The sequence below is a fragment of the Pelodiscus sinensis genome, chromosome 12 (genome assembly GCF_049634645.1).
Source record: "Pelodiscus sinensis isolate JC-2024 chromosome 12, ASM4963464v1, whole genome shotgun sequence".
NCBI lineage: Eukaryota > Metazoa > Chordata > Testudines > Trionychidae > Pelodiscus > Pelodiscus sinensis.
In genome coordinates this window covers 10145128-10172780 of record NC_134722.1, presented here as the reverse complement: position 1 = coordinate 10172780, position 27653 = coordinate 10145128, and the positions used below count along the sequence as shown (strand labels likewise).

Below are 27653 nucleotides of genomic sequence, written 5' to 3'. Positions count from 1 at the left end.
GTTGCCCCGCCCTGGCCAAGGCTGTGGCATAACTGCTGTTCAACCTGTAGCCAGGCCTGAGCCACTGAGCTGTTTGTGGCCTCGTCCTGAGCTAGGGCCCGTACATTAAAACTTCTGTTTAGCTGGACTGGAAGACAACTGCTTAGCCTTACCCATTGGTGGGCCAGCGCTGGAGCAAGGTTCACCGGGCCCCTTTAACTGGACAACCTATAGTGTAGTGAGGCAGCTTTGCCTCCCTCTAGCCAGAGACTAGTACACTGGATCAGACCAAAAATCCATCTAGCCCAGTATCCTGTCTTCTGACAGTGGCCAATGTTTGGTGCCCCCAGAAGGAATGAACAGAACAGGGAATCATCAATTGATCCCACCCCTATCACTCCAGCTTCCGAAAAAAGACACCCTTCCTACCCATCCTCGGTATAGCCATTGTTGGGCCTATCCTCCCTGAATTTATCTTGCTCTTTGCTGAACCCCATTAAAGTGCTGGCCTTCACAACATCCTCTGGCAAGGAGTTCCACAGGTTGACTCTGTTATGTGAAGAAAAACTTTCTTTTGTTTGTTTTAAACCTGCTACCCATTAATTCCATTTGGTGACCCCTAGTTCTTTTATACTCTCCTGTATAAACAGCTTTGGAATTGGAGTCTTGCCTAACATAAATTATTCTTTGAGTCTTCTAAATCTACCAGATACTGATTCCCTTCTTCTACCAATTAAAGACATGCAGCTATTGCCTGCCTCCCCCACCCCTTTCTCTTTAAGCTTTGAAACACTGGTTATTTCAGAGTTGATCAATTATCTTATTTTTTCATTAAAACTATGATAACTTCATATAGTTCTTGATCATTCATATGGGTTTGCTGGGGTCAGTAGTTCCTCCTTTTGACAGACACATGCAGAAAGAAGGAGCATAAAAGGACTGCAATTAAATTATCATCACAGCAGAGTAATTATGCAGGCCAAGCCAGTGAGTTGATTTCAGATGTTCTATTGAAGAAATTGTAATAGTCTTATCCCTCAGATAATGGTGAACAGACAAATCTACTTTCTTTTTTCCTTTCTATAACATAGCTTGTGTGTTCTGTGAACTGATCAGCAAATAGATAATGGGTATGTCTACACAGCAGGGCTAAACTCAAAATAAGGTACGCAGCTTGAGCTATGCAATTGCACATCTACAAAGCAGTTATTTCAAAAAAGAGCACTCTTCTCCCGACTTCCCTTACTCCTCATACAATGAGGTTTACAGAAGTCGGGGTAAGAAGCCTATTTTGAATTTATTTTGAAATAACGGGCTTCTGGTGTAGACACACACTACGCTATTTCAGAATATCTGATGTTATTCTAAAGTAATGCTGCTGTGTAGACATGCCCAATGTGTCCATGTATATTGTACTGTCTTCCATAGCTGGCTGCAATCCCAATAGGTGATTTCCAAATAGAGGCTCCTGCTTGTTAGTATTTGGGAAGGTACCATCCGCATGCTAACTGTGACATTTTTTAGGTCGCCCACCTCGCTAATTTCAGAGTTCAATTCCCCTTACTCCAGAGAGGGTATGGTACATTCTGATTCCCACTGAATGAGCACAAGAAACTTACTAGGCTGCGCTTGCTTACTGACATATGATTCATGCCTTTCCTTTCACCAACAACCCCCCAAGAGCTGGCACATTCATCCATTTCTTTATCTCTTGGTGACGATAAAGAGAACAAAGCTTTTCTCAGTTCACCTCATAGGAGAGTAATTCCTTTTCTTTGAAGATTTACCATACCCTTGCTAGAGAAAAATATACAAAGCAGCTTCACTGAACATAGCACCTAACCTGGATCAAGGCTATAAAAATATTGCTGCTGCAAAATAGAAGAACACACTCTATTCTGACTCTTGATGAAGCCAAAAAGATAACTCCCACTGATTAAACTGGGAATAGGTCTATGCCCTGGCTCCTCACGGACTCTGGCATGGTCCAGACGCATAATCATGTAATTTAAAAACACCTTCTAAATGACTCAATATTTTGGATGTGTACTTAAAGTTATGCACGAGGGACCAGATTTTTCCCTATAGGCCTCTCTCTAAAGCCAGGGAGAGTTCAGAACAAAATGTGACACAAATTTATATAATTATGAGAACTACCGCTTCAATTAATATATAACATTATAGAAAGTTATAGAACATTAATACATTTGTATTGGTGTCAATATACAAAATGTTATTTGTTTATATATTTCTAAAGAAAAAATGAATCTAGTTGATCATGGTCACTTGGCAACCAATGGCCTGTTAATAGTCATGAAATGAAGAATTTTGAGTTCTGGCAGTTCACAGAAAGAATTGAAAACTAATGAAGTGTTTTGATTGCTTTTGTACAACTAAAAAAAAGGCTTTATTTTGCCTGAATAGTAATTCTTTGTTCTGTCTTTCTTCTGTCGTCTAATCTTTTGGATAACCTCCCATTTTTTGTGTTTAATGAAATTATGAAAATGAATATTAAGCAATTAAAATACTTTTTTTTAAATGCCTGCACTATAACAAGTTATATTTGCCACCAGATCTCATTGCAAGTCACATTTTTCCTCTTTATAAAATGTTATATTCATTCCACTGGGAATAATTTGAGGCAAGATAATACAGGTAATTTCATCTAATCATTGTAACAGAGCTCAAATTAACTCATATACTTATGCTGAAAATTATGAGCTATATTTGTTATTCTGCAGAGTTCCTGAGCCCCATTGAGTGGAATCTGCCCGAGGATTTCAATGGAATTTGGATTGAACCGAGTGAAATGTTCTTTATGAAATATTCTGATTATTTGAATGCTTGGAGCTCACAATACTGCTCTTGTCTCATCATAGCACATACATCCATGCACTCTTGCAAAGGTCTATTTTAGCTAGTTTGTTTTGGTTTTAGCTTTTCCCGTGCTTCTCCAAAAGACAAATGGATAGAGTTATACTAAGTTAAGTTTTGTGATCTACTAATAATTACGTGTGTTATAACATTGTGGAATGTAAAGAAAGCAAGAGATGGAAGGTTATACCTTTTTGATAATGATCATGTTGTTGGGAATTCATACATATATCATATTCAGTATAGTTGCAAGAAATTTCATTTGAAAGTGCTATCTGGTGCAGGAAATATGACTTTAATTTTTTTTTCTATAATGGCTTCTGCCACATCAATATTTTTCTGTGTGGAATAATTACTTTTCTCCATGCAAGTGGATATGAAGTGGCATAACTGTGTTTAAGAATTTCTTTATTTTTTTATATAGATGAAAATTTCCACTCATCCAAGTATTTTTCATGGAGCCATTACTACTGGAAAATAGCATGCAACTGGTTTATTACAAGATAAAAACTGCAATGTTCAATATAAACAGAACTTTGAACAGGGTGTCATTGCAATATGGATTTGGGTTGTATAGTTCCATGCACTGTAATTTAATGAGAACAGAAGTTTGACTTTCAATGTCTCTTATTTATGCCTCTTTCACTGTTGCAGCCGGGGAACCGAATGGCTCATTTGCATTATTCTGTGGCCTGTAAACTATATTTATTGTGCAACCTTCTCTAAATAGGCTAACCAGTTGTAATCTCATTCTGCTGGGGTAGGTGTTTGTCACAGAAAAGTGTTCCCACCTTTCATAATGCAAACAGAATTACATGAGGCTAGACTCTGCTGCCCTTGATCACACTGAGTAATAGTTTAGATGCTGAGTAGATGTATTCATTCATAGAGAGTGGTACTTTACTAGCTCTATCTGCAAAATGGGGATAATGAGTGACTGACCTCCTTTAGAATGCTTTGAGTTTTACTGATTAAAAGGCCTGTTTAAGAGATTGATATTATTAATAGTAGCAGTCAATTTATTTTAATAGAATAGTTAAAAAATGTAGCCGTGTTAGTCTGGTGTAGCTGAAACAAAAAACAGGACTATGTAGCACTTTAAAGACTAACAAGATGGTTTATTAGGTGATGAGCTTTCGTGGGCCAGACCCACTTCCTCAGATCAAATAGTGGAAGAAAATTGTCACAACTATATATACCAAAGGATACAATTAAAAAAATGAACACATATGAAAAGGACAAATCAAATTTCAGAACAGAAGAGGGATGTGGGGGAGGTAAATGTCTGTGAGTTAATGATATTAGAGGTGATAATTGGGGAAGCTATCTTTGTAATGGGTAAGATAATTAGAGTCTTTATTCAAACTTAGGCATAAAGTGTCGAATTTAAGCATGAATGACAGTTCAGAGGATTCTCTTTCAAGTGTAACCTTAAAAGGCCTTTGAAGCAGGATGCAGATAATCAAGTCGTTGAGACAATGTCCTTTCTGGTTGAAATGGCAAGAAACTGTTTTTTCTTTGTGATCCCGTCTAATATCTGTTTTGTGGGCATTGATCCTTTGGCGAAGTGTCTGAGACGTTTGTCCAATGTACGTAGCAGAAGGACACTTTCGGCACATAATAGCATAAATTATATTTCTGGATGTGCAGGAATATGTGTTCTTGATCTTGTAACTCACGTGGTTAGGTCAGCAGAGTGAATATGTGGACAAAGCTGGCAATGGGGTTTGTTGCAAGGGAAGGTACCAGGGTTGGTATTAGTGTGGTATGTCCTGTGGTTGTTGGTAAGAATTATCTTGAGGTTAGGTGGTTGTCTATAGGAGACTATGGGTCTGTCTCCCAGAGCCACTTGAAGTTTAGTATCCTGTTCCAGTATAGGCTGTAGTTTATTGATAATGTGTTGGACAGGTTTAAGTTGGGGTCTGTAGGTGTTGACAAGTGGTGTTCTATTGTTGCTTTTCTTGGGTCTGTCTTGAAGTAGATGGTTTCTAGGTATTCGTCTGGCTTTTTCAATTTGTTTTTTTATTTCTCCGGGTGGGTAGTTGAGGTTTATAAATGCTTGGGAGAGATCCTGAAGCTTCTGGTCTCTGTCAGTGGGATTAGAGCAGATGCGGTTGTATTGAAGGGCTTGGCTATAGATGATGGATCGTATGGTGTGTTCTGTATGGGAGTTGGAAGCATGTAGGTAACTGTATGAGTACTGACTCATGTTTTTCTGTAGAGAGTTTTCTGTAGAGAGTGGTGTCTAATTTTCCATTGCTGATTTGTATTGTGGTGTCCAGGAAATGGATCTCTCATGTAGAATGGTCCAGGCTAAGATTGATGGTGGGGTGTAGGTTGTTAAAATCTCTGTGGAATGTCTCCAGTGTTTCTTGGCCATGCGTCCAGATCATAAAGATGTCATCGATGTAGCGTAAGTAGAGAAGGGGTAAAAGGGGACGGGAGTTGAGGGAACGTTGTTCTAGGTCAGCCATAAAGATATTAACATACTGTGGGGCCATGCGTGTACCCGTGACTGTGCTGCTGATCTGGAGGTATAAGATGTTCTCAAACTGGAAATAATTGTGGGTGAGAACAAAGTTACATAGGTCTGCCATCAGATTGGCAGTGGTGTCCTCTGGGATAGTGTTTCTAATTGCTTGTAATCTGTCTTCATGTGGGATGTTGGTGTATAGCATGCTAATACCTTTATGGCTGACCTAGAACAACGTTTCCTCAACTCCCGTCCCCTTTTACCCCTTCTCTACTTATGCTACATCGACGACATCTTTATGATCTGGACGCATGGCCAAGGAGTCTATGCTTAGGCTCTATGCTTAGGTTCTATGCTTAGGTTCCTCATGTTGTAAATGCTGACCTAAAATTCTAGTCTTGTTTATAAATGATCTTCAAACATGGACTCCACTGCCCTGTTAGAGACTTGTCTGGAGTCCATATTAGAAGTCTGGTCATCAGGTAGGTTTGACAGGTTTATTTTACCTTCTCTATGGAACTTAAAATTAAGAGCAAAGAACCTTTCTATTAAAAAACGCGTATCAGTAAATCACTTTCTTAAGTAATCAAACGCACAAGATTTACCATTTTGGGGAAGATATATGCTTTATCCAATGTTTGACACAACTCTCATAATAAACACTCATTCTTTTTCTGCTCGCTTTCCTTTTGAAAGTCCTCTGTGTTAGATAATCCCTCTAAAGACTTTGTCATATTCTGATTCCAGTTAATGGAAGTCTACCACAGTCATACTTCTTAGTGACAAGAGAGCTGAATTCATTTGAGCCAATAAAGTCACTCTAATTTGCATTTTCATAACCCACCCTTCAGTACTCCAAGTGTGACTTTCATTTTTAGGACAGAACTATGCGGTAAATGGATGTGCAGGCCCTTTAAAAGGGTATTTATCATCCTTGAAGAATCTTATTGCCAAATCTTAATAGCATTTCTTACAAAAATGACTTGAATTCACTATCAGATTTAGAGGTAGAACTGTAGAGATTGTGAATGGGCTTTTCTGAACCATCTCATGATAAAAAAGAGCTTAGCTCCTTTTTTTCCTGATTCTCTCTCACACTCACCTCCTCCCTCCTATATTTAAAAAAACCCACACCACACACAACCCATTCATGGATAGTACTGGGGAATTAAAACAGCATTGTATTTCATTTAGCCTACACAGGTGAGTTTATTGGTGTAACGAAGTATAAATCAGGGCATCGTTTTACGATATTATAACACCTTTGTGAATTACTCCAATTTCCAGATGTATGCTCCAAGATTTTGGATCATTTCCTCCTGGGTCTAGTTATTGTAAAAACCACTCAGAACATATATTAAAATGTCCATCAAGGAAGTGAAACAATTGTTTGAGGATCGGCTACTACTCTTGTAATGCTCTTGTAACCCCAGTTGTCTGTGGACAGAATGGGACTTGGAACCTTTGGAGCTTAGTGCATGAGCCTCTATTGGATGAGCTAAAAGTCAGGTTGGCAGTTCATCAAGGCTGTAGAGTAGACTCATTTTTCTCTTTAGAAGTGGTCATCAGACCACTAGATGGGACAGTATGCCACTCCCAGGCAAAGGAATAACTGCAGGTGGTCCTGGGTTGGCCGAGGCCCATCCACTTAGGATCCAGCCCCAGCCACCCAAAGTCCTGGCTCTGCTCCCAGCCAGACATGGAGTAAGTCTCTGTGATCTGACCCCATGCTCTCCAGCAGGAGCAGGGGCCATGCTCCCATGGCCAGATCCTGCACTCTGTGGCAACAGCACAGGACAGGCAGAGTCGGACAAACCCCCACATCTGGATCCTACTCTCCTTGGCAGCAGCACTGGATGGGGATAGTGGAGCCAGCCCACACAGCCCGGCCCCATGCTCGCTAAAAGCAGCACCGGGCGGGTGCAGCGGGGCCACCTCAACCCCGACCCAGGGACCTCTTCCCAGGCAGGACTTTTGGTGGGACTGAGTGAGGCAAGCATCCCAACCCACTCCAGGGATCCCTTCCAGTCCCCTCTCACCCTCTCCAAGGTTGGTTGATGGGAGCTGGTTCAATTTCTTCTGCTCCCCTTTCCTCCAATCCCCATCATTGCTCACCCATCTGAAGTTGGGGCCCGCCCACGTGTCCCCTTCTGGCTATGCCACTGTTCCCAGGAGGTTTGGGGGTTACATTGAGGTCAATGTCCAGCCTGATTCAGAATCAGGCCTTTATCAGAATAATATTTCCCTTATGGTAAACATCTGTGACAATTTAATGTAGCCATTTCTCTGTTCTAAAATGCTACAGGTGAAATGCTGAAGGCAATGACAAAACTGCCATGGACCTCAGCAGGGCCAAGTGTCCCCATTCTTCAGTGGAATGTTGTCTAGCTAGGTTACTTATTGCTATTATACCCACATTGTCTCCAATAATGGACCTTCTTAATAATATTTCTGAAGGAAAGGGGTAGGTAATAACACGGAAAAATTCATAACACAACTATATAAATCCATGGTACACCCACACGTTGAATGCTGAATGCAGTTCTGGTCACCCCATCTCAGAAAGATATATTAGAAATGGGAAAGGTACAGAGAAGGGCAACAAAAATGATTAGGGCTATAGAACAGCTTCTATATGAGGAGAGATTAAAAAGACGGACTATTCAACTTGGAAAAGAGGGGCACTTTATGGAGGTCTATGAAATCATTAGTGGTGTTGGGAAATAAATAAGGAAGTGTTATTCCTAATACAAGAACCAGGGATTGCCCAATGAAATTAATAGACCTCTGTTTGCCAGAAGGTGGGAATGGGTGACAGGGACGGATCACTTGATGATTGCCAGTTCAGTTCATTTTCCTGAAACACTCGGCATTGGACACTGTTGGAAGACAGGATACTGGGTGAGATGAACCATTGGTCTGACCCAGTATGGCCATTCTTATGCTATTTTTGTAGCACCTGTGGAAGGAAGGGGTCTTTCAATTTGAGGTGGCTACACGGCAAGGCTTTTAATTTGCCTAATGATATATCCATCACAGATATTTCATCTTGAGATTAAAATTTTAGTGTTGTCAACTCTTGCAGTTTGAAGTTTTCCTTATTCCTCATCCCCTGAGATCATAGTATTAGGAGATAAACTGTGCTTTAGGTTTTTTTTAAATAGGTTTCTAGTTTTCATGATTGCTGAGAAAAGCTATAGCCTTGAGTGTGCCCTACACCTCAAAACAAAACAAAAAATTGGCAAAACAAAATAAAACCCTAAAATAGTATAATTTTCTAAATATCACATGGTTTCTGTGGTCTGAACTCCTGATTTTTAGTTCACTTATGCCTGATTCTCTTTTCCATATTAACTTTTTATGTTGATTTCTTAGTGTTAAAATTGTTTGCATGGAACCAGATATTGAATTTGGACCCTCATCTTACGCGTATTGTCTAATAACCTGAGATTTCTTTGTATTTATTATGGGTGTAATTCATCCTAGGTAGATGGTTCACACAGGCCTATGCTCTGATTAAGTACCACTTTCGCCCTGTTGAAATCTGGCTTGTGTCAGCCTTCTGCATAAGGATGAATTTCAACCCATCAGAACAATGTGAGATGCAATCGGCATGCTGAGGTTTAGGACTTTCATGGAAATAGGGAGTCAATCTATGACGCAGGCTGATAAATATTTGAGAAGGATTACAGTAGAAGAGGTTGAGAACATCCTTTCCAAATCTGGGATATGGCTGGTCTGGTCTGAAGGGAGATTCTGTACAAGGAGAGAGGCCTGAGAAGTTTGAAAATTTCATTTTATGTTTTGTGTGGAATCTGGTTTTATAGCAGGGGTGGGGAACCTTTTTGGGTCAGGGATTGTTGACTCATAGAAAAGTCAGTCGGGGGCTGCACACAAGTGAGAAGTGGAAAACCCCCCACTCTGTGACCCCCGACTAAGAAGGAGAAAGACTCTCCCCACATTCCCTTTGCACACCAGATCCTGGAAGTGGGGCAGCCTCGTAGATTTTGTATGTTCCAGCCCCCAAGAGGATAGTGGGGGGACTGGAGCACCAGTGTGGGCTCTCCAATGTTGAGGGGGGGGCTGAACCTCAGTGGCTGGATCCAGGCAAGCCCCCGGGCCTGAGGTTCCCCACCCCTATATTATAGGCTAACCATCCATCAACAGCAGAGAGGCAGAGAAACCCTGTTCTGAGATGAAGCCACATACAAATGGTTTCTGTTCAGGTTCCTCGTTAATATCTGCTGCTGGAGAATTATAAAAACTGGAGCCCATCAGAATGATTTTGTGTAAATGCAGTTTTGGTGACAAGCACCATTTTGTTGTTTCACAGAGTCAAATCAGTTTCTGCAACACTTTCTCTGGAAAGGGTTTTGGTGTCTGAGAGTGAGTCTACACTGCAGCCCTAGCTCAAAATAAGTTTCACAATTTGAGCCACCCAAATTGCGTAGCTTATTTCGAGTGCATTTCAAAATACTTTATTTTGTCATTTGGGCACTGTCTACACAGTGCCAAATTTCAGAATAAATCACTATTCAAAAATGTCCCATAATCCTCATGGAATGAGGTTTACAGAGACGTTGGAAAGCTCACCCATTATTTTGAAAGATATTTTGAAATAATGGGCTTGTTCAAAAGACGCAGAATAGCAATTTTAGATACTGGAAGTATCCCAAAATAATGCTGTGGTGGAGATGTATCCTGAAAGACTTTGTACCAAGTGGTTATAGCCAGGGATGCGCCTGTTGAGAGCAGTGTTTTCCATCCCAGCTCACTGTGAATCAGGCACAGTGTAGACACAATCCTGGGCTTCCCATGTCCCAGGATAATGTCCCAGCCACCATGGTCATCAAGTTACTTCCTTCCTCCATCCCCATGTGGAATAGTCATTTGTTTCAGAATCTCAAAATTTTCTGCAAGACAGAATTGTCTTCCCCCATCATCTCTGATAAAAACTGTGAGATCCCCATTTGCTTTCCATCCCATGGTTCTAATGTGACACAGCGGTCATTGCAAGCACTGAGATCAACCAGAACCTCAAGAATAAGTTTGCTGTTTTATTAAGATGTTTAGTCATCTTAATATCACCACGGAGAGCATAGCTTTTTCTACTGACCTCGTGACCAAACTTACATAGGAGATAGCTGCACCTGTGACATTTACTTATAATGACCAGTAGTAGGTTTACAGAGACATATGGTGAGGATATTAAAAATTGCCTCTTCAATCTTCACATTTTATTGAGAAGTAAATGGCATCTGTTGAGACGGTCTGGTTGTATATGTCAGTCCATGGGATCTCTGGGACTCTACAATTGAACCCTGCACTTTGCTTTGGAATGCTAACTTGATATCGGTATTTATGAGAAAATGGTGTTTGGGGGCAGAACTGTTCAATCACTGAAGGCTGCAGATGGGATTTTTCTCAGTAAAATGACGGGAGACTGAGCTCTTCTCAGTTATAGAATTGTCAGCTTTAGAACATTCTTATCTCTTCACTTTGTGACTCTTCCAAGTTGCTCAGTGGTTAAAGTAAAAAACATTTTAGTGTGTGCTTAATGAGGTGGCCAGGGAAGGAAGATTTTCATTTAACAAAAAATCTTGAGATGTCATCACTTGGTTAGTTTAGCATTAGGCTAAAACCCACTTTCTTGGATCTGCACCCACCCAAACATGGGGTAAGCCTCTGCGATCTGACCCCGTGCTCCCATGGCCAGATCCTGCACTATGCTAACTATGCTATTGGTAATTTGAGGGTAGGCATCTTGTTTTCACCAACAAATCCATCTTGGACTTAAGAAACGTGCCTAATAAAAGCTTCATTAAAATCAATGTATTTCAGCAAAAAGTATTGGGTTTTGATGGCTTTGGCCAAAACATGTTGCCAAAAAATTAGCTGAAGTGCTTTGCTAAATAGGATGGGTTTGCTGAACTGAGGGCATAGATGCTTTCTAATTTCTAAGTATGAATAGCATTTGTGTACGTTCAGAATGTTTAAAAATCCCCTGTGTGCAAAATACAATTATTTTCTTTGGGAAAAGATACCTGTAAGCATTCAGATGTCAGTTCTACTTTCTTTAAAAAAATTAACCATCAAGGAAACTTTTCAATCCCCATACACAATTATGAATTCTATATGGTGCTGAAATTTCGAATACTTCTGCTTTAAACAATATTCTCTTTTGCTTTCAGTACAAATCTGTACTTGGTTTATTTTTTTGCCAGGGCTTTTCAAAGTGAAGACCTTTAGCAGACAAAATTTTAACAAGATAGACATTTAGTTCAATAGAAGAATTTTCTTGGTGTGAAAAATAAATTACTAGAAGGGCTGTGCTTCTAAAAGATAATTAATAAAATCCTTCTGTCAGATGACAAACTTGACATCTTGTATAATGTCTGGAAGAGAAGAAAGTGGTTGGTATTGCACAGCTAGAATAAAATGTTCCATTTCACAACAAGGCCAGGCCTACATCTTATAATTATTTCAAAGGGAGTAAAGGTCACATTCTGTTTGCTAAGTTGTCATTACATGAGTCCTATATACTAGATTTTCAGAAGTGAATTCATGGCATATTTAGAGCATCCTGATTTCATAGCAAACTGGAGTGGTCTGGAGTTACTAACCTACATGATGTCCAAATCAGTCCTTATGCTCTGCAAAGCTATAGACAAGAGTTCAAAATTTCAGATGCTGGGTGATCAAGCTGTAATTTGCTGTCTCTTACTTCCGCTGCCATTGTAATTTTTAGCTGCAAAGTCATGGGTATAATTAATTTTATCTTTTGGCGTTGAAATGCATGATTTTATGGGCTATTCTGTGAAACTGGGCAAGTTTTGCAGCAGTGTGTTGTTCACTATTTCTGTCTTGACCCGGGAATATAGGAAGGAGTGGTACATTTTATTCAGCAGTAATTGACACTATGTGCAAACCCATTGGTTGGAATAATGTGTCAAGGCGGCCTAATCTTTAAAAATACACTTGCAACTCTGCAGAAAATGAACATGCAAATTCATCAGATCAACATTCTCTGAACATCATCGGCCACGATCAAACCTATGACTTCTGCTGCTTAATGCACAAGATGCTACTGCACGAGCTAAAAGGCTGTAGCAGACTCATCAGTCTCCAGCTGGTCTAGGTGCTTTCAGGTGTGACACTTTGTCCCCATCAAGGGTACGTCTACACTGCACGGCTATTTTGAAATTAGTTATTCTGAAATAGCTTATTTGAAATAACATGTCTACACTGCAGGGAAGCCTCAAAATTAGTCTGAGGCAGGCTTTCCTAATGTAAACGTGCTATCTTGATTTAGAGCCCCAACGAGCACTGGGGAGGAATAACTTAGAATGTCCCTGGTGAGGGGCTATTTTGACATAGCAGCAGTGGAGCATCTACACACGCCTTATTTCAAAATAGCTCTTTCGGAATAGGCATTATTCCTCATAGAATTAGGTTTACAGATTTTGGAATAAACCACTTGTTATTTCGAAATTATTTTGAAATAATGGAATGGCTATGTAGATGCTCTCATGGTTATTTCGAAATAATGCTAGTTCTCAAAATAACAGTGCAGTGGAGTCGCACCCCAAGCTGGCTTGGGTTACATGCTTCGTTTTCATGCACCCTTACTGTGGCTTTGCATTCAGATGGAACACTTGCACAATTGCTATCTTGCCACTTCTGTGCATTACACTTTGCAATTTTGAGTGTAGGCTTTGAAAATCAGGACTTTACTGTGTGTGTGCTTGGCACAGAGGGACAATAAAGGGTAGAGTGAAGAACTGTGAGGCCATTCCTGCTGTGTAAATTGGTGCAGGTCTTTTAAAATCAGTAGCACTATGCTACTATACACCTGTGGAGCTGGTCATTTGTAGGTTGCTATTTATTTAGAGAAGACAGGGAAGCAGCAGTAGCATGGGACACAGGCAAAGCGACTCAGACTCTGCTTGCTTGTATTCCCTGTTTCTCTTTCCTTGAACAAGGGGGCATGTGTAGTGCAGGTCATCAAGAATGAGAACCGTGCCCATCTGCCACGTTTGCCTGCTGCCAACTGGATTGTCACAAAACAGTCTGGCCATGGCACACAGTGTCTGCTCGTGTCTAGCTGGCCTTTTACAGCAAGTGCTTGTGTGAAATAGGTGGCCCAAGAAGCCGTTTCAATACGAGCAACTGATCTAAGACCAGGTGGGATACTGTCTTCTCTGTGCCTCGAAAGACTGGGTAATATAAAGCCCACAATGCCTCTGCAGTGCAGCAGGGTTTTCTGTATGGAAAGAAATCCGGGGTAGCATTCTGATCCATTGACAAGAGCAGACAAGGGATAGCTAAGCAGGGAGCCTAAGACTGAACATAATAGTCACTTGTCCTTGGAACAGAGAAATATGGCAAAGAGAGTTATCGTACAATGGTAGCATTGAAGGTGCTATGCTGGACGACCCTGTTCTTATACTCCCTATGGAGGAGGCGAATATGCTGGAATAGCATTACATCTCTGAAAATTATGAACTCTTTTCCCATTGGCAGCGCAAGCACTGTAGGTAGCTATTGAGTATAGGGAATCTTTTAAGTGGGCATTGTATATGAACCTTTGCCTGTTTGAACTAACAGAAGCCAAACATGCTTTCTTTGATTACTTTCTCATCCTTACTCTGGTCTTACTTGGGGTGTCCAACTGGAGACATTTTGGGCATCGGTTTTAAACTAATGAGAGCTGTAAGTGCTCTGAATCACTGAATATGAGGATGAGTAGAAAATTCTCCTCCCGCCCCCCAATGAGTCACCAAAACAAGAACATGCATATAAACATTTGGATCTTATATTTGGGTACAGAAAAGTAAATGTATTCTCCTCATGACCTTGGATCTGACTCTCTTCTCTTTTTGTGCTTCATTTAATCATTACATTTCTTGTGCTTTTTCCCCCCCTCTTCACTCTGAGACTTTCCTAGCTGTTTCCCTGCCATTGAAAGCCCACCAAGGAAAATAGTCTTTTAGCTTGTTGTCTTTATCCAGTGATAGGATACAAATCTTCAGAAACACAGATTGGCCTTGTACCGAGAACCCAATCAATTTTATTTTGCTTTTAACCTACCTCCCTTACCCAGATGTTCCCATGATGACAGGGTGCTTTGGCGATCACATACTAACAGTGACACAAGCGGTATTTAACTTTAACCTTCCGATCCACCTCCAGAAGGATGTGCACATTCCATTTTCAATCTTCCACTGGGGTAAACAACCTTTTGATTATGGGGGAACAAAAAAAGTAGCTTTGTGGGGGTGGAGAACTGACATTTTCCATCTGCTGCTAGAGTTTATGCAAAAGGAAACTTTTGGGACATGAAATTTTGCCCTTGGGCAAAGGACATCTTCACTAGCTTAGAGATTTACTAAACTAACCTAAGCTTATAGGTCTTGATTCAACCAACCGTTTAAGCATATTCCAGCCCTGTTTATACATGCTTATGCCCCATGACTTCAGAAGAACTTAAGAACATGTTCAACTTTAAGCATGTGCTGAAGTGCTTTTCTGAATTGAACGTTATGAACCCATCGGGTATATCTGCACAATATGGGCTGGGGAAACGAGGATGGAGGCTGCGTGCCTATATATGTATCTCAGCAGTTGAACAGTTTTGCACTCCACTGGCTAGCTCATGCAGCACTGCTGTTTTCAGTATCCTGGCTTGAGAAGTGCTAGTGTCTCTTTGTCTATCCAAACAGGGAATTACTCCTTACGCTACTATGTGAGCACAAAGAGGAGTCGTGTACCACCTTAAAGACTAACAGATTTATTTGGTCATATGCTTTTGTGGGTAAAGCCCACTTCAACAGTTGCATTGAAGTGGATGGATTTCCACTTCATTCAGTTGAATTCAGTGCCTTGCATGATGACTAGTCTCAGAGGGGTAGCTGTTAGTCTGTATCTGCAAAAACAACGAGTCCTCTGTCACCTTAAAGACTAACAGATTTTTAGGGCATAAGCTTTCTTCGCGTAAAAACCCATTTCATTGCTCCAGTGCCTCTGACAAAGTGGGTTTTTATCCATGGAAGCTTATGCCCAAATACATCAGTTAGTTTTTAAGGTGCTGCAGCACTTTTGCAGAGAGACTGATATGGTTACTCCTCTGAGATTTACCACAGGGTAGAGAGAGCCTTAAACCAACTATTTTTGCAACCCCGATACCTTCCTGTGTTTGTCAATTGAAATCTCTTATACAAAACAATGGTTAGCTAGTTTTAAAGGGAAGCTGTGATGTGCTGGATGTGTGCGTGTATGTTTTAAATGAAAATCCAAACGTACTACTTGCTATTCACAAAAGCCAAGAAGCTTAGTGAGCAAGTGGATATTGAAAGTCTGTTCCCTTTGTTTCCTCAGGTGCTGCTGATTGTATTTGCAGAAGATTTAGAATGCATCCCTGGATTCCAGCAAAAGGTTTTTCATATTGAACAGCCATCTGAATTCACAGAGGACCAGCCAATACTGAACTGTAAGAAATGTCACTGTCATATGTCATTTTTGCAAAAGTCTGTATTACCCAGTCTGTGTGTTTTCATATCACACCCTCAATTTTTCAGAGAGCTCTTCCTCCGTATGATATGATTTCAGACAACTTCCATCTGGATACTACAATAGCTTTCTCTCTCCCTGCTTAAAATCCTTTATTTACACAGATTTTGAACTTAGCTGTGAATTAGGATTGGCAAAATTATGTATAGTTATCTGGTGGGTTTTCAATATTCATATGGAGGTTGCTTTTCTGAGTAAGTCACTTGCCTGTATTTCTTCCCCTTTCTTGCTGTATTATTACTTAACTGCACACAAGGCTCTTTGACTTGCATTTCAGTATAAATTCACTCTTTCCCCCCCGGTGCATCTCTCTCTGTGGCCTGACCCAATGCCCACTGAATCAATGAGAATCTTCCTATAAAGTTTAGCAGGTTTTAGACCAGTGAAATCACTGGTTTTTGAAAGCTATTCTTATTCAGAGGCATAGCGAGGGTGACAAAGACAAAATTTTCCCACTGGTGCACGGCTGAGCCTGACCCTGGGAGGAGGGTGGGGAGCTTGTTTTCCTCCACCCCCTCCAGTTTAGGGCCAGGCCCCCGCAAGCATTAACCCGCTAGTGGAAATGGAGGGGAGTCAGGCTGTGGGCGGAGAGGAGGCTTCAGCCAGTGGCGGTAGGCAAAGAAGGAGCTGGTGAGCTGAGGGATGACTGAGGGACTGGAAGGGGACTAAATTGGCAACTCCCTAATGTGGCGCCCGGGAGCAACTGCTCCCTCCCCTCTCCCCCACTGTCCCCTCACTACACCACTGTTACTATTGCTTTTGTGATCTAAGCCTTGTGATCAGGTGATCCTGTCCCTTTTCCAAGGGACAGATGTCCATATCACAAAAACTACAGCATTGATTCTTGGCACCATATGCGGTAAGCAGACAGGCCAAAGATTGAATGGGCTGTGGGGATTTAACTTCTCTTTCAACAGTAGACTTTGTATTTCCAGGTACATTAACGATGCAATGTTGCATATCTTGCACTGCTATTGTTCATTATGTATTGGGACCTGTTGTGAGGATATGAGACTTCAGGGCTGTCAATTGAGTATGGTATCTAACATGAGTTTTTAATACTGATCATTTTCAAAAGAAATTTCAACAGAGGTAGTAATAAACAGCATTTTTTTTCACATTTTCCACATTATTAGTGGCTTTTTTATTTCCTTTTCTTTTGATCACAGTTTGCTCAACAGCTGAAATTAGTATTTATGTGGCCAGAGTCAGAGTTTGGATCAAAAATAGGAAGCAACAAAATTCAGTGTAAAGAATACCTTTTCCCTCTCCAGCCACTCACTTAAGAGTATATTGTGAGTAAAGATGTTTGCTCTATTTTGCAGTTTATATGAAACTTCAGATGCACCTATCACAATTGTGTGTTGATTGTGTCCAATATTTTCAAACTTGAAAGACCAAAATTTGTCATTGGGGCCAACTGAAATCAAAGGAAAGACTCCTATTCATGTCACTGAGTTTCGGACTGGGCTCTACAATCCAGGTTAAGGGTCAACTTTAGTTTCCAAAAGCGACTTAGGCAATACATTACAATGACTTTCAATGTGATTTAGACTTCTAAGTGCCTATTTTGAAGCTGGAATTTAGTCTCATAAGTTATGGAGGGATTTTTGAAAATGTTGCCATTACGTACCAAAAGGAGTTGTTAGATTTTCAGTGGTGCTGAGCACCTTTTGGCTTTGAGAGAGCTCAGGTGTTTGCTTTGTTTAAAAAGACCAGCAATTTGTTGAACAAACATAGCAGCTAAACAGCTGGGGGTTTCACAACCTCAAAGGATAAAAATATTTGCATGTTAAAATTTGGTTAAATGCAAATGACCTTTATTGTCTGTCATGTTGGCAGTATCTGATTACGTTGGTGCCTTAGCACATCCGTCCAAATCTCTTGCTGATTTGTCCTCCGTTTGTTCAGCAGTATAAAGGGCAAACTGCTTAAGCCATTGTTGATTGGACTACATTGTGGTGACCCAGCAAATTGCACTGGTGTGAAACTGACACAATAATGAAGACATTATTAATTTTAAGAGGGGGGAAAAACAGAAGGGAAAATATCTCAAAACAATCTTGGGAATTAAATTATTTTAATAATCAGACACACAGTTGGCCCGATACATAATATGCAACAAAGCCAGACGGTCAATGCTCAAGTCTAGCTAATTCAATAACTCCGAAGTAATGTGTCCTGCATGTGATAATATTAAACCTGTGGATAGTCTTTTCAGTCTTGTCTTCAGTAGAATCAATATTTTTAATTGTGCCTGTTTAAATACACTTTGCATGCTGTTGCATTATTTTTACACCCATTCCTCAACAGCAATATAATTTAACAGTTGCATCTGAATGTGAGGCCTACCATGAGTATGCAAATTAATAGAGCCAGTATGCAAAGCAGGTCTATAACGGTGATTGCTTTTGTAGTCTTCAATAAACCAAGCAGCTTTTAATTCTCCACTGAAGAGCAAGGAAACAATCATATTTGGGTTTTTTGATCTTTTTAATTTCAACAAGAACATACTGTATATTCCATTGCCCATGGTTCCTGCAGTAATTAAGTATGGGTTATGGTTGTTTCTTATGTATTTACTAGTTGGCCATAAATGCAGCTGTATTCATTATACATGAAACTTATTGAAAAAAAGAGACCAAAGCTAAAGGCATTTATTTCTTTTTTATTTGCATGCGTTCTGGCAATAAAAAAAGTTATTTCACATACTCAGCAAACTTTTAAATACCTTCAGCTAAGAAATACTATCAACTGAAGCACAGGACTTCAAAGAATATAATATACAATAAAAGAACTGCAGCAGCTTTTAACCTACATTGTAACTATTTTAGGAGGTCGACGAAGGAAAGTATATTTATATATGGAATTCATAAAAGACGAACCAAGGACAAATGAAAATCAACAAGGATTAGAGAGATCAACAGAGTTGGGAAAGGAGATTTAGGGTCGTATGACAGTTAATCTAAGTAACCCCCCTCTAGCCTTAGAACTTATTATGAATGCCACAAAAATAGTGTTCAGAAAATACTCTACTCCAAGCAGGGGCGCCATTTCAGATTTTGGGGAGGGGGTAACCATGCAGCAATTTGTGTGTGTGGTGGGGAGACAAGTGACAGCATAGGGGGAAGGCTTAGGACAGTGGCTTCAGCAGTGCTACTGAAAATGCTCAGTATAAGTCAAGCCCCAAAACAGAGATGGGAGAGACCAACCCTATCTTCACCTGACACACCCATCCCCTCTTTCCAGGGGCTAGTAAGCTATTTGAAAACTCTTGGTTTTTTTTTGACAAAAAACTTGACTGACAGGAGCACTCTATCTAATTCCTATATAAAAGAAAGAACATTAAATAAAGAGCTATAACATGTTTTTGGCATTTTGTGGCAAGTCCCTTATGGGACATTGGTTAGGCTTACATTTATAATGTATACTCTTACTTTGTTACAAACTCTGTGGAGAGAGAAAGAGAGAGATACTATAAAGATGCCTGGGCTCTATATCAGCATCCATTGGTTACAATAGGAGGCAGATACATCTGGGTTTTATATAAGAATGTCAGATTGGCCATACTGGATCAGACCCATGGTCCATCTAGCTCAGTATCTTGTCTTCCAATAGTGGCCAATGCCAGCTGCTTCAGAAGTAATGAACGTAAGAGGCATTCACCAACTGAAGTCACCTGTTTCCCAGCTTCTGGAAAAGAGAAGCCAAGGACACCATCCTTGTCCATTGTAGCTGTTAGCCATTGATGGACCTATCCTCCTTGAATTTACTTGATTCTTGTTGGAACCCTTTTATAGTTTGGGCCCTCACACTGTCCTCTGGCAAAGAGTTCCTCAGATTAACTGTAAAAAAATATTTTCTTTTGTTTGTTTTAAATCTGCTGCCTATAAACGTAATTGAGTGACCTTTTTGTGTTATCTTAGTGAAGGAGCAAATAACATTTCTTTATTCAATTTTTCCACACCATTCATAATTTTTTAGAGATCTAACATATCTCCCACCCATTGGTCATCTCTTTTCCATGCTAAATATTCCCAGTCTTTTAGTCTTTCCTCATATGGAAGTTGTTCCTTACACCTAATCATTTTTGTTTTCCTTCTCTGTACCTTTCCCAAATTCGATAGATAGATATAGATGAGGTGGCCAGATCTGCCCGCACTATTCAAGATGTGTGCATATTATGACTTTATAAAGAGGCAATATGATATTTTCTCTCCTATTATCTGTTCTTTCTTAATGATTCTCTTTATTCAGTTAGCTTTTTAGATTACCACAGCATATTGAGCAGATGTTTTCAGGGAACTGTCCACAATGATTCCAAGATCTTTGAGTGATAGCAGCTAATTTAGACCTCATCATTTTGGATGTATAGTTGGGATTATATTTTGCCATGTGCAATACTTTGCATTTATCAACACTGAATTCCATCTGTCATTGTGTTACCCAATCACCCAGCTTTGTGAAATTCCTTTGTAATTAATTAGAGTAAGCTTTGGACTTAACTATTTTGAGTAGTATGAATGTATGAATCAGTTGAACAGCCCAGGTCTCCATACAGATCCCTGGAGCACACCAGTATTTTATTATTAACCTTTGTACCCTGTCTTTTAAGTGGAGTACCTGGCAATGTTTTAATGCCTTCAGTTACTTGAATGGCAACCCTTTTGTTATCTTAATCATCCTGCCTCCCTCTGTTTATAAACAAACTCCCCGCCCCCGAAGCAAAGCTGGGAGTAGCACATGCTCTGTTGCAGCTAAGAGCTGTGTCTGGAGCTGGGCCGTGCACTGTAAGCAGGCCTTAAGTATGAAATTCAGAGGTTCAAACTTCTGTAGGGGCTACAGACCCCTTAGCGTGGCCCCCAAATGGCCCCCAAAGACATAGACTGCAGAAATAAGAGACACCGAGTCCTACTGGAAATGTGGCAGATAAGATTTGAAGGGTTAATTTTGGTAGCAGTTCCCTAGTTGCTACCAGGCTTCATGAAAAGTACAAGGATGACATCTTGACTAGCCCTGTGTGTCACTGGGCAAGGTACTTGGGCCTCCTGCCTTGGAAATGAGCTTCTTCCAGAGTGTCCCCAATGCCTGGGTCAGATTAATTTTAGGGGGCATTTTAAAGGGCTTCCATTTCATCTCTGAGTGAGACTCTGTTGTGTGACATGTTGCTTACTTGGACCATTGATGTCAAAGATAAAGTTGCTGTGTTTAGAAATGAGCTTCTTCCAAAGAACATTGCAACACTGCAAGCAGTTAATTTCTAGGCTGTGGAACAGGGTTGTAAGATGTCTGTATTAGTGTGTGAGCCACAAACAGGGGAGCCGACAGCCATGCCAAGCCCCTGGGCAAAGTGTGTGTGTGTGTGTGTGTGTGCGTGTGGGGCAGCTCCACACCTCCAGACGCTACTGGAGTTTTCTGTTGCATATCCTTTCCATTCGTTTCCCTAAGATCCCATTGTTGTTTCTTAGCTCTCATCCCTTGCACTCCCACTGACCTGTTTTCTTTATCGATTTTACCATATTACATTTCACTTAACAACCACCTCTACCCTTCCTTATACCTTTTTATTTTCCTAATCCTTTTTTTCCTTCAGAACACCTCCCTATAGAATTGTTTCTGATCAAGCCCTATATCTCTCCTCCGTCTTATCTAACCAATAGCTATTTTAGATCAAAACTTACCCCACACAGCCTAGGAGTGAATTTTTTGTGTCAGATTTTGATTTGGCCAGTTGTTTTTTATGATTGTAGGGAATGTGGTTTATATAATTACTTTAGAAGGTGAGAGATATTAGCATGAAATCATTTAGTACACATTGGCTGTATTTTTAAAATTCATGATGTGATGCATGGTGTATACATCTCTTTGAGGCATAATGGTGCATTTTTCAGACTAAAATATGGTCTCATGTGGCATGCCCATGAAGAGCCCAAAAGAATTACAGGAACAGTCTGCTTCAAAGGGAAAGTAAATAGCTATAGCACTTTAAGGAGAACCTCAGAGGTAGTAGTGTTCCATCTATGTCCTGGGTCAGGTGGCAATAATTTTTGAAGGGGGGGACCACTTCACAAATTTCGGAAGTGGCTGTTGGCTGACCTGGAAGGGGCGGGGCCTCTGGTGGTAGGGATAGCTCTTAATCCCGCCCCTTCCAGGAGCTTTGCTTGGCCTGGGGTCCCTCCTCCCTGACTTCTGGCCAATGGAAGGGACCTGGAGCAGATGGGAGGGTGCTGCGTGGAAGCTTAGAATTCACATAACACAGCTGGCAGCTCCTGGCCCCCACTGCTAACCTGTTGCCTGGCAGCCGCCCAGCAGGCGCTAGCCCTTTGAACAGAAGCAGTTGAAAGGACTCGTGTCTTCCAGGCAGCTGCCAGGCAACTGGCCAGTGGGACTGAGAGCTATGAACCCTTTCAACTGCTCCTGTTTAAAGGGCTTGCGCCTGCTGGGTAACTATCAGGCAATGAAAACATCCAAAATAACTTAATTTTGGATAACATCCAAAATAACGGAAAAGAGAAGACTGAGGGGAGACAGGATAAAGGTTTTCAAGTACCTAAATGGATGATACAGGAAAATTATTCTACTTAATGTCTGATGATAGGACAAGAAGCAATGGGTTTAAATTGTAGCATGGGAGGTTTAGGTTGGACATTAGAAAAAACTTCCTAATTGTCAGGGTGGTTAAGCCGTGAAACAAATTGCCTAGGGAGATTGTGGAATGCCCATCACTGGAGATATTTAACAGCAGTTTAGGCAGACATCTGTCTGGGATGATCTAGATGATGCTTGGTCCTGCCATGAGTGCAAAGGACTGGACATGACGACCTCTCATGGTCCCTTGCAGTTTTAATTTTGTCCAGTTCTATAGAATGTTAGTCTTACTTTGAACTGTGGAAAGAACCTCCCATGGTAATGCCATGGCTTAACATTTTTCTTTGTAGCTCTATGAATCTCTTCCTCAATTAATATAAGGAGAGTTGCAATGTCCCAGAACAATGCTCTGCCATCAACAGGCAAGACTGCATTTTCTTTGATCATGTGACAAGTGACTTACTTTAAGTGCACTATTCAGATATTGCTGGATTATTTGCAGTCTTCAAATGCTTCCCTCTTTTTTTAGTTCCGCTGAGCTGGCAGGTCATTTCCAGTGACAATGCTCCATCATACTGTGATGACAGATATTTTTAACCAGCCACATCACATGTGGAATGTAATTGTGATACATTAATCTTGTTTATACTTAACATACATGATTCGTGGCTTTTTGGGATATTTTTAATTGACAATAAATCAAATAGCACACATGAAAAATGGAGGCAATTAAGAAAGAAGCTTTGGATAATGTGTCTTGCATGCTAAACTAGGAAATACATTGCTAGGGATTTAAATGTCAGAACAAAACCCTTACCTTTAAGTTTTGACCCTTACTTGAAAAGATTTAATTTGAATGTTAATTAATGGCTGACCTCTTCTGTCTCTTGCATGATGGATTGCATGTTTTCAGAGCTTGGGATACTTCAGGATCAGGGTTTTGTCTCTCCATATTCATGCACTTTTTCATTAGTAGATTCTTAACTGAAACTCTCCTTTGCATCTGTGTTGGCACTCCTAGCTTTGTTTACGCTTATGAGTAGAAGATTTATGAACAAATTAATCATAGTTGCTTAAAGGTGTGTCTGCAGTTAAAGGAAAGTTGCCGCCTTCAGCAAGCTTCCATTTGTCGTTCACGTTCCAAGTGATATTCTCGTGGTCTACAGTAGTGAAAAGCACTGATGAACATCCCTGTAATTGCACTCTTTCCATGTATGGAGTTGCAGATTTTAACCGATTTCATGCTCTACAAAACATTTCCCAGTGATTTCCAGAACTAACAGTGATAGCTGCAGTAAGACTTTTTCCATGAGTTGGTACCGATGCAAGTAGGAGAATAACATGGACCAACAATTTCATGCCCAGCAAAATGTCTGCAGAGCTGTATGTGATCAAGACATTCATCAACTAATCAGGCCATGGTGGAACAAATATATGTAAATTACATCTGAATGCCAAATAACAGCTGTTTAGTTCGCTTTCAACTTACACAACAGCTTTTTTGTTTGTTACTCTCTGTATAACCCATTTTAAACATTGTTTCCCCTTCTTACAGTCTGAATGTATATTTAGAAAACATGGGAAAATATGGCTCATTCACTATAAAGGGTAAGGTGTGGTTGCTATCTCCATATAGATTTTATATAATGGGACATTTGACAGCCTCGATGAATAGAGCATTCCACCTGCTACTGACCACACTGTATTTTTCCAAACTGTCGACATACACGTCGCCTAACTCCAAGGGATTTTCCTCAAGTAGTAGGTGTCAAACTGCTGTGCGTGTGCCTTTAAAAGTGTATGTCCCTTTTGATATAGACTGTACAATAAATATATATAAGTGGATAATGTAAATGAGGATAATGTGTATATCTCTCTACATAAGAAATAGTGAACTACTCTGTGTTGGTATATAGGTACAGCTGTATCTAGAGAGACAGATCTGTATTTAAGTACATAAAACATTGTATCTTCTTCTAAGCTGGTTTCACACATGATGAAAACAAAAGATAAAATGACTTATGATTGCCAGATGGCCTAGCTGTTGCACACCCTACTCTGCATGTCAGCTTATTAACAGGACCTATGGGAAAATGAATTTTAAAATAGCCTTTGTTTGATTTTTAGGAATATACATTTAATTTAACTTAAAAAGAGAATGTTCAAAAAGGAGGTGGCATATTATAGTGAACAACGTGAAAGGATTAATTAGTCTCTGAAAATCAGCTCTGGGTTGAGACAAAATCTCAAAGGAATATAGTCACTTTTTTGGGGGGGAGGGGGAGTAGCAAGACAGCTCTTGAGCTGAAGGAAAACTGAGAGAAAGCTGTCTAAAGCAAAATGAGATCTTTTCATTTCTTCATCAGGTTTCACAATCGTTGCAAGGTGGAGAAAATCAAAACATAAACCAGAATGTGTTCATTACCTGTTTCTCAATTACCCCACAAGCCGTGCATCAATAAAGGTGATTTGATTGAGACACAGTGCTCCATTAACCTTTCCGTTATGAATTTAGGTGATTGAAAGGTAGCAAATTGCTTGATTTGAGATGAAGTTTGTTTCTATAGACTTGGCAGAAACCATCCTCATTTCTAGATAACACTTTTGTGAAATATTTGGTTGAAGTAGGCCAGCTGTTGTTCTAATAGCCTAAATCAATGACCAACTGCTCCATATTAGTAGGTATGTCAGTTGCTCAGTGCAGTGGAAACTTTATATTAATTATGTTTTCAGGTACTTTTTAATGAGAGATTTTCCTTTTTATGTCCAGTTGCACTTCCAAATAGAATAGCAGATTACATTCTTTCCCAAACTGATTTCTAATATTTTCTACTCACAGAACCATATAGAGAATTGGTGAAGCTAAATCCCTCTGTAAGTACAGGAGTTTTTATGATCCCCCTGTCTAAAGTGAACAGTATTTTCAAGCACATTGGTGTACTCAGAAATAATATCAGAGGGGTAGCCGTGTTAGTCTGGATCTGCAAAAGGGACAAGCAGTCCTGTAGCATCTTATAGACTAACAGATGTATTGAAGCATAAGCTTTTGTGGGCAAAGACCCACTTCGTCAGATGCATGTAGTGGAAATTTCCAGAGGCAGGTATAAATATGCAGGCAAGAATCAGGCTAGAGATAGCGAGGTAAATTCAATCAGGGAGGATGAAGTGGGTCTCATCCTCCCTGATTGAATTTACCTTGTTATCTTTAGCCTGATTCTTGCCTGCATACAGCCACTCCCCGAGTTACGAACTAGTTACGGACCAACGCTTGGTCCATAACTCGAAGTGTTCGTAACTCGGATCCCATAGAGTTACATGGCAAACGCACTGTTCGTAAGCACGGATCGCCGTTCGTAACTTGGATCCGCATTTATGACTGCTTTGGTCGTAAGTGCGGATGGTCGTAAGTGGAGGTGGTCGTAATTCAGGGAGCAGCTGTATTTATACCTGCCTCTGGAAATTTCTACTACATGCATCTGATGAAGTGGGTCTTTGCCCACGAAAACTTATGCTCCAATACATCTGTTAGTCTATACGGTGCTATAGGACTCTTTGTCAGAATAATAGTGATCATTCACTCTGCTCAACCAAACCAAATTATTGAGATCATATTTGGCTTTTCTAAGGTGATTAAATTGAAGTTTAAAATAACTCCAAAATATCCCTTCCTTTTAGAATAACCTTTCCTTTTTCAGCTTGCCAACATTTAAACACAATCACAACAATGTACAGATTGAACTTCTGTAGTCTGGCACTCTCTGGTCCAGCACTGGCATGGACTGGCATGATTTTAGATAGCCAGTATATCATGGGTGTTCTTCTACAGGCTAATATGACAAGCATCCACACCATGCTTTGCAAGGCACAACTCAGATGGGCTGGCCATGTTGTGCACATGTCCCATGATCGATTGCCCAAGAAGATGCTCTATGGCGAATTACAACATGGCAAGCAATCTCTTGGAGGTCAAAAGAAGAGATTCAAAGACACCCTTAAAGCCTCCCTTAAGAACTGTAACATAGATCCTGGAAATTGGGAGAGTATTGCTGATGATTGTTTCGCCTGGCGCAGACGAATACATGATGGTGCAATAGCCCACGAACAAATGAGACTGCGTTATGCTGCAGAGAAATGTCTTCTTCGCAAGTCCAGGGCTGGTATCTTCTCTTCCTCCGGTTGGCAGTCTGATCTTTCATGTCCCCACTGTTACCATCAATTTTGGGCTCGGATTGGACTAATCAGCCATCTCCGAATGCACCCCCAACTAAACTGATGACACTGGGTGGTCCTCATCGACCTCGATGGACGAACAAACAAAATATCATGGGTATGGCCCAGTTTCCCACAGTCCCATAAAGTTTGTTTTTAACCACCATTTCTAGCTCTCATTGTTCTATACTGTTATTTAGCTCCAATTTATCCCTAAATGTGTTTTCATAGCCCAGTAAGTGTTGGTAATGCTGCTAGACAATATTGACCTCCCCTGGTTTGGCAAATTCTCTGATTTGGCACTGGTCAGGCCCTGAGGGTGCTGGACTAGAAAGGTTCAACCTGTACTTCCATGAACAGGAGAGTCGCTTTCCATAAAGGTCTGTTATGTCTCTAAATCTGACATTGATGCACACATTTTCCAGTCCAGAAACAGGATTCTTGTTTACATTTGCGGAGGGGTCCTCAGCCCCGCCCTCTTCTCCCCCAGGTTAAAACAGGCCCCGAGGCCTAGTCCAAGGTTAAAGCAGGCCCTGAGGCCTAGTCCAACACAATCGCAGGACCTGAGGACTAGTCCACGCCCTGAGGGGATGGGGCTGGGGGGTCCGGGCCCTCCCTCTCAACCGGACCCCAACCCAGGTCCCTATTAGTGGTGGGTGGTTCCCACCACCGGCTCGGAGGAGAGTTCTCCCTGAAACGGGCCGAGCCCACTGGGGGGTTCCCTGCCCCTTGCCCTGGATTGCTTCCTACTCCAGCTCTGTGGCTGACAGAGACCCCACCTGGCGAAGCTGGGCCGGCGGCGGCCGCAATATCAGCAGGTCCCATGTCTGGGGCAGCAGCGAAGGGGTTGTCCACCGCGGCAGGGCGGGCAGCCCCCCGGAGTTGGTGTTGAGGTCGTGCTCGACCCGGGGACGGTAGCAGCAATGGCGGCGGTCCCAACGGCTCTGGTTCCAGCAGCAGG

At 40.9% G+C, this 27653-nt stretch overlaps 1 protein-coding gene across 1 annotated transcript in view; it reads left to right on the top strand.

Annotated features, from left to right (window-relative positions):
* CDH13 (cadherin 13) overlaps nt 1-27653 on the top strand; it is a 963918-nt gene that overhangs the window by 155914 nt on the left and 780351 nt on the right. Inside the window, exon 2 of the mRNA XM_075939988.1 lies at nt 15704-15815. Coding sequence (XP_075796103.1) covers nt 15704-15815 — 112 coding nt within the window. The remainder of the gene's footprint in view (nt 1-15703; nt 15816-27653) is intronic.